At 56.1% G+C, this 6,379-nt stretch overlaps 1 protein-coding gene across 6 annotated transcripts in view; it reads right to left on the bottom strand.

The window, feature by feature from the left end:
- The window catches only part of ANK1 (ankyrin 1), a 135,575-nt gene that overhangs the window by 99,575 nt on the left and 29,621 nt on the right, over nt 1-6,379 (bottom strand). For all 6 annotated transcript variants that reach the window (XM_027765466.1, XM_027765469.1, XM_027765474.1 and 3 more), the window contains exon 2: nt 192-293. In XM_027765466.1, the coding sequence (XP_027621267.1) occupies nt 192-293 (102 nt within the window). The remainder of the gene's footprint in view (nt 1-191; nt 294-6,379) is intronic.

Genomic DNA, 6,379 nt, shown 5'->3' with positions numbered 1-6,379 from the left:
CGTGCCCAAGAGACCCTGTACCTGCAGGGAGGTGAATGCCGGGGTCAGGGGCTCCAGCAGGCGGAAGCCCTCGGGGATTTCTGAGGCCACAGGGAAAAGGTTAACAGAGGCCGTTTCAAAGCTCAGGAAAGGAAACCAGCCCAGAGCTGTTCTCCGAGCCCGCGCCCTGTCCCCGTTCCTGTCCCACGTACCTGGTTACAGGTGTTGATGTCTACCCCATTCCTCAGGTGGTCCAAAGCTTTGTCCAAGTTTCCCGATCGCGCCGCCCTCAGAAAGCTGGTGGCAGCATCGGCCTGTGAAGAGAAATGGCAGCTGTGAGTGTCCCCTGTGTTAGCGACCGTGTGCCGGTCAAGTACGGGGTGTGAACAGGGCTAATACCCGCATGGCAGTGACTGCACCCTCCCAGGGTGCTCTGGGGCCATGGCAGCACCCACGCGTGAGGCAGGGGGCCCTGCTCTTGGGCCCAGAACGTGTGACCCCCTTAGAGCCCAGGCCTGCCCTCCTCCGGCATTTTTACAAGCGAACACTCTTGGCCAGGCCCAGGAGGAACCGGCTTTGGAGAGTGGCACGGGCTGGGGTTGTACCGAGGTGAGGTTTCAAGGGCCCCACATTCTGGGGAGGGACCAAGAATGTCCTTCCGGCCCCAGCCCAGAGAGTCATGAGTGCAAGCACCCAAGGGACGAAGCAGGTGCTTGGGTGCCATTTGTGTTTGCTTCGTCAGTAAACGGCGCTTCGCACGGACCACGCGTGCTGAGGTGCATGATCAGTTCTTTAATGCAGCTACACACATGGCAGTTTCTCAAAGCTCTCGGAAGGCGGAAATGAAAGCACGAGTCTATTCTGGTGCAGAAATTCTGGAAACCTCTGCAGAGTTTTCTCGGAATATGCATTTTTCATGAACTTTCTGAAACTGTCGTATATTACACACGCAGATGGGCATTCAATCCTCATTCTGAAAACCCCAGAGGCAAGCAGGACTGATTCCCATTTTACAGACAAGGGGCCTGAGGCACAGAGAGGCACAGTGAGGGCACAGCCTGCACTCAAACACAGGCCGCGGGGCCCCGAGTCACAAGCTGCACCCCCCAGTTCTGCCGCTGGCATGTTCTGGGCTCTGACACACGGCCGTCCCTCAGCAGATTTCCTGAATGTGAGGCAGCCGCGCACACCTACCCCACGCTATGAAGAGGTGGACCTGGGAACACTTGTTCGCATTAAGATGAACGACAGTCAGAGAGAGCGCGACAGTCAGGATGGACACCCACTGGGGCCGACAGCCGGCGTGCCCCAGCTGTGCTGCAGGGCTGGCTGGCTCAGTGCTGCCGCGGGAGGCCCAGAGCCCTGCAGCCCTCGGCCGCCCCGAGTCCTGGGTGCTCCTTCCTTATTTGTAAGCTGAGGGGGGCAAGGCTTCCCCATCCCCTTGTGGCCATGCTTAAAGGAAACATAACGTCATGGGCGGTGTGGGCCTGGCGCTGGGCATGTGGGAGCCATGGCTGAGACGGGTAGGCGGGGTGGCCGCAACACGCACACAGGCGGGACCCTGGCAGTGGCCTTCCACAGCGTGCATGCCTGGTGCTCCTCCCACCCAGAGGTGCTCTGCCTCCTCCTCTCGGCCCCCTCCTCAGAGCTGAGTGGGGCCCCCTGAAAGACAGGCCCACACCCTACTCCCCAGAATCTGCAAAATGTGACTTTCCTTAAAAACAAAGGTTTGGAGGCCAGCAGGTAGCGTAGTGGTTGAGGCGCTAGACTCCCACATGGCTGACTGCAGTTCAAGTCCTGGACCTGGCAGCTTGCAACACACAGGGTTGGCGTGTGTCCATGTGTACCCAAAATCCCAAGAGGAGAATGGAGGAGAAGGAATTGTGGCATGGCCATCCCCCTGAGAAGTGCTTTCTCTCTCTATCTCTGTGTGTGCCTCTAGCACACACTTTATAACAAAAATATCTCTTTCTAAAATAAAGGGGTCTTTGCAGACATACAATGGGGTCTTAAAACAGTTTATGAGAAATGCCTATTAGGAAAAACTATGTATGGATTTTGACATTATTTTGCACCCAAATAAACTTGTACTTTAATTCCATTTTTCCACAAACTCTTCGAAGTCCCCTTCTAATTAAGCTATGGTTCTTGAGAGAAGTCATCCTTAATTACCTAGGTTGGTCCTAAATCCAATGACAAGTGTCATTAGAGGAGGCAAAGTGATTGATCTCTCTCTCTCTGTCACACACACACACACACACACACACACACACACACGGAGGACAGAGCCACGTGAAGATGGAGGTGGAGAACAGATGAACCTAGCCACGAGTGAGGAAACAGAAACCACCAGGCGGGAGAGGTGAGGAACACAACCCCCCCACTCCACCTGCTGCCCCAGAATCTTTGCAACCTGATTTTAAAAATGCATTTAAAATACATCTTTCTCCATTTCATTTATGCAAGTCTTGTCTCCCCAGCCAAATTGCTTCGAAGGGCAGGGACCTCACCTCTGTCCCTTTGGAATCCCTCAAAGCACTGTGTGTCTGAGAGGCCCCGCCCGCCCTGACCTAAAGTGTTGGCCTCAGAACCCGATTCCTCGGCAAGGCCTCTGGGGCGAGAGAAGGCTCTGGAAGTGAGGCAAATTCTGTTGGAGCTGGGCTCGCAGGGAAACCAGACTCCAGCCTGGGTCTCTCCGAAACACGTCTACTTACGCCTCTGGTTCAGAATGTCTGTGTGGATGCGACTGTTAGGAAAAACACTACAAGCTCCCCCCAAGAATGAGCGCAGAGACATTTCTCCCACCCATTAACTCTCTTTTGCTGTACAATAATAGGATGAGAATGAGTGGGTAAAAATAGATGCAATATAGCCCTGACACGGTCCGACAGCTTTAGAAAGCAAGGCAAGATTTTTATGACAGACAAGCAGGGAAGCCCAGGGTAAGGGAAGCCTGGCCTAGACCTGACTGGGGCAGGCAAGTCACTTTCTACGGTTTCTGCAATCAAATAATCAAAGCATAGCACTGGTCATCGGGCCAAGTGTGTCGCCAAGGTGACAGCTTTTCACCCTTGCACCTGAGAGGTATACCTCCCATCCCCATTTTACAGGGGACGAGACAGGCTCGGAGAGTTAACAACTTGCCAAGTTCTGGGGATGGGTAAGTTCCAGATCTGGTCAATGTGCCTGGCCACAGTCTGCACCTCTCCACTGCCCTCGACCCCAGGGTGCATTTCAAACCTGAGGGCAGACTGAAAACCGGAGGAAAGCCTGGCAGACCATGGGGCCTCAGGGCCTTAGGGAAACAGTGGCAGGGACAAGGCTCTGGGTAGGTCCCAGCAGGCCTGGCTCTGTCCTGAGCACCGTGTGAAGGCTGACACAGGGCTCTGGAAGGAATCCCCCAGTGCCGGCTGTTCCTTCTGCTGATGGTAAAACTGGGCCCAGGGAAGCAGAGTCACTGTGGTCACTGGACAGAGGGACGTCCACTGCTGAGGCGTTTGCGTTTTTTTTCGGCCTTCTGTGAGCGTAGTCAGGACATGAGGACCCTCGGGGACCTGAGACGGGAGCTGCAGATGACGTCACTCCTACTGGCTCTTGTGTGTCCCCAGGCTTAGTCTACACTGTATTATTGAGGTCCTCTTTCAGACCAGTGTCCTTCCAAGGTACAGAGAGGCTGACTATAAACTCAGAATATAGGTCCCTGTCCTCATGATTTGAAAAACCAAGAGACGAAGTTATAAAGGGGGCACTGGTACATGCATGTGCGTGCCCACAATTCACTCCGCAAGGATTCACTGAGGCCCTCCCGGGTGCTGGGGAACACGTAAGCAACAGAGCAAAGGCCCTGGTTGGAATGAGACAGCCCCACCCCATCCCTCCGAGCCCCTCCTGCCCACTGTTCTCAGCCACTCCCAGAGACCTGTCCTGGCTGCTCCAATGGGGCAGGCGAGTCCGCAGAAGCAGCAACGTGAGCGAACACTAGCCAGAAAACAGCAGCACGAACATCACCAGTAAAACCTCAACCAGACTGCCTCTGGGCTATGAAAGCCAGGAGCAAAGTCGCTGGCCCTCTCCACAGCCTACCATCCCTGCTGAGCGGGCTCAGACTGGCCCCTCTGGGGAGGAGACTGGGGCGCTGAAGGAGCCGGCCCACAGCCACAATGCTCATAAACCCTGGGTCGCCATCGTGGCTCGGGCACCCCTCTGGGCACCCTACGAAAGCTACCCCCTGCATCTTGGCACCTTCCTCATCTTTTTTTTTTTTTTTGTTCATTCACTTATTTCTTTTATCAGCAAGAGAGACATAGAGGAAGAAGGAGAAAGACAGGGAGACAGAGAGACAGCATCTCCAGCAGGGCCCTAGTGCCACAAGCCACCCCCAGCTTCTGCCAGCCCCAGTTCATGGGCATGCACAGGCCCAGCACACTCAGGGAGGTCTCCAGACACAAACCCAGAACCTGGCCACATGGATTAGTCTCACAGAGCAGTATCCCCACTGCACCTCCATCCAGCACCCCCCCCTCCTCGAGCTTCGTGTAATTTCACCCACGTGTATGTGCATCCGTGCACACAGCACACATTTTGTGTGGCCCTGGCCTGTGTCCCTGCTGACTGACCCACGTGTAATCTGGGGATTCCTTTCAAGGCAAAGGAGCTTTATTATAAAGTTTTATGTCTCAAGCCCTCTACATAACGCATCCTCTCGCTTTTCCTAATAATCCCGTGATTCCAGTTCTTTCATCACTTCTTTTGGCCAACGAGGTGACTCTGTCACAGAGAAGTTGAGGAACTTGTCCAAAGTCACAGAGCTCACATGTGGCCTGGCCAGGATTTGAATCTAGGAAGTGTACCCCGGGGCCTTTCCCCTAACCATTGCATATCCTGCCTGGCGGCCAGTCATTTCCTAGAGCTCACAGGGTCCTCTGCGTTTCGGCATGGCTGACTGAAGCCCCCTGCCTGCAGAGGCTGTGCTCACTTCAGGAGGAAGGAAATGCAAGAGGAAGGAACGGAATGGAATTCCTCTTGGGACTCAGGCTGCTCTGTAGGGAGGTGAGCCCCGGTTACCTGAGACACCCGGACTATTATTAAACTTGCACTTCCTGAGTGGAGGACCGAATATAGCAGTAGAAAGGCTGCCCGGGGGGCTCCGGTGTCCTGGGAGGACCAGGCCGGAAGCGGGCTGGTGTCAGCATGCCTGCCTGCACCACAGGGCCCTGGCTCGGGAGACACCAGCAGCCCGGAAGAATCCCAGCACCTCTCGACACCTTTTGTGGGGCTTGACATGGTGCAAGTTCCCCCGGGACAGATCGGGACAGATGGCAGCTTCCCTTCCCAGGGTCTTTCCTGCGAAGTTCCCAGCAAGTAGATGAATGGAAACTGACCTAGCGCCCACTTCTGCAAACAGCAGCAGGACCCAAAGGGTCTTGTTTGGGTCAAACGCAGCTTCTTTAACAAAGCCATTGTCAGAGTCCCCAGGAAGAGGTTCCAGATCCTTCCCTGGGGGAAGGGCCACAGCCTAGGACCAGGTCAGGAGGGTGGTTGTTGTAGCAAAGTTGTCTGTCTGCACTCGGCACCTCAGGGCTTCTGCCTGCACAGGCTGGCTGTACCCAGAGTCCAGGTCAGGCCTGGGGGAATGACGGCCCCTCTGGCCACATATCCATGAGGCCCTGCTCTGTTCCCTGACTAGGAGGAGCAGAAGGGAGTCCTGGGTCACCCTGTTTTCTCACTATCCACTTTTCTTTTTCTTCCTTGAACGTGAAGCTGTCTGGACTGTCTCCCGGTCATGCAGTCAGACTACCCCTGGCAAGGATAAAATGAACCGATTCAAGGTGTCATGCAGACTCACAGGCCTAAGCACTGGGCTCCCCTTGGGTCACCCAGCACACCGCAGTCCCGGGAGATCCCGCGCTGCTCCTGCTGGGCCTGCGCTGGGCCTGGGAGGCAGTGCGGGGTGAGAAGCAAGGTGAGTCCTGACCTGGGGGACCCCTGCCCATGACTCCCTGCTCTGCCACTTGATGCTGTGGGCCACGTCCAAGTTCCCAAGCCTCAATGACCCCTGCTAACACCCGAGAGCAACAACGAACTACTGGCTTGGGGGCTGAGACCGCAGGACCAGTATCGGCTACTCGTCCCCATTCATTTCCCGCTGAGGACCTAAGGACCTCCGCGTGGCAGCTGCTCCCGCCAAGGCCATGGCCTCCCCAGGGCAGAACCCGCCCGGCCAGAAATACAAGTTAATCCGCCAGGTTCTGGGGTGGGGGTCCAAGGGAACACGGCTTCCGCGAGGGCTCGTGCTCCCTGGGTCCCCGGTCCCTTAGGGGAACCCTTACGCGGCACAGCGCCCCGGCGTGCGCTACTTCCCCAGGCCGGCACAGGTCGGGCTGCCGCGGGTGCCTTCCGG

The sequence above is a fragment of the Tupaia chinensis genome, unplaced genomic scaffold (genome assembly GCF_000334495.1).
Source record: "Tupaia chinensis unplaced genomic scaffold, TupChi_1.0 Scaffold000061_1, whole genome shotgun sequence".
Taxonomy (NCBI): domain Eukaryota; kingdom Metazoa; phylum Chordata; class Mammalia; order Scandentia; family Tupaiidae; genus Tupaia; species Tupaia belangeri.
The sequence above is the reverse complement of the archived record's forward strand: the minus strand, read 5'-3'. Positions and strand labels throughout refer to the sequence as shown.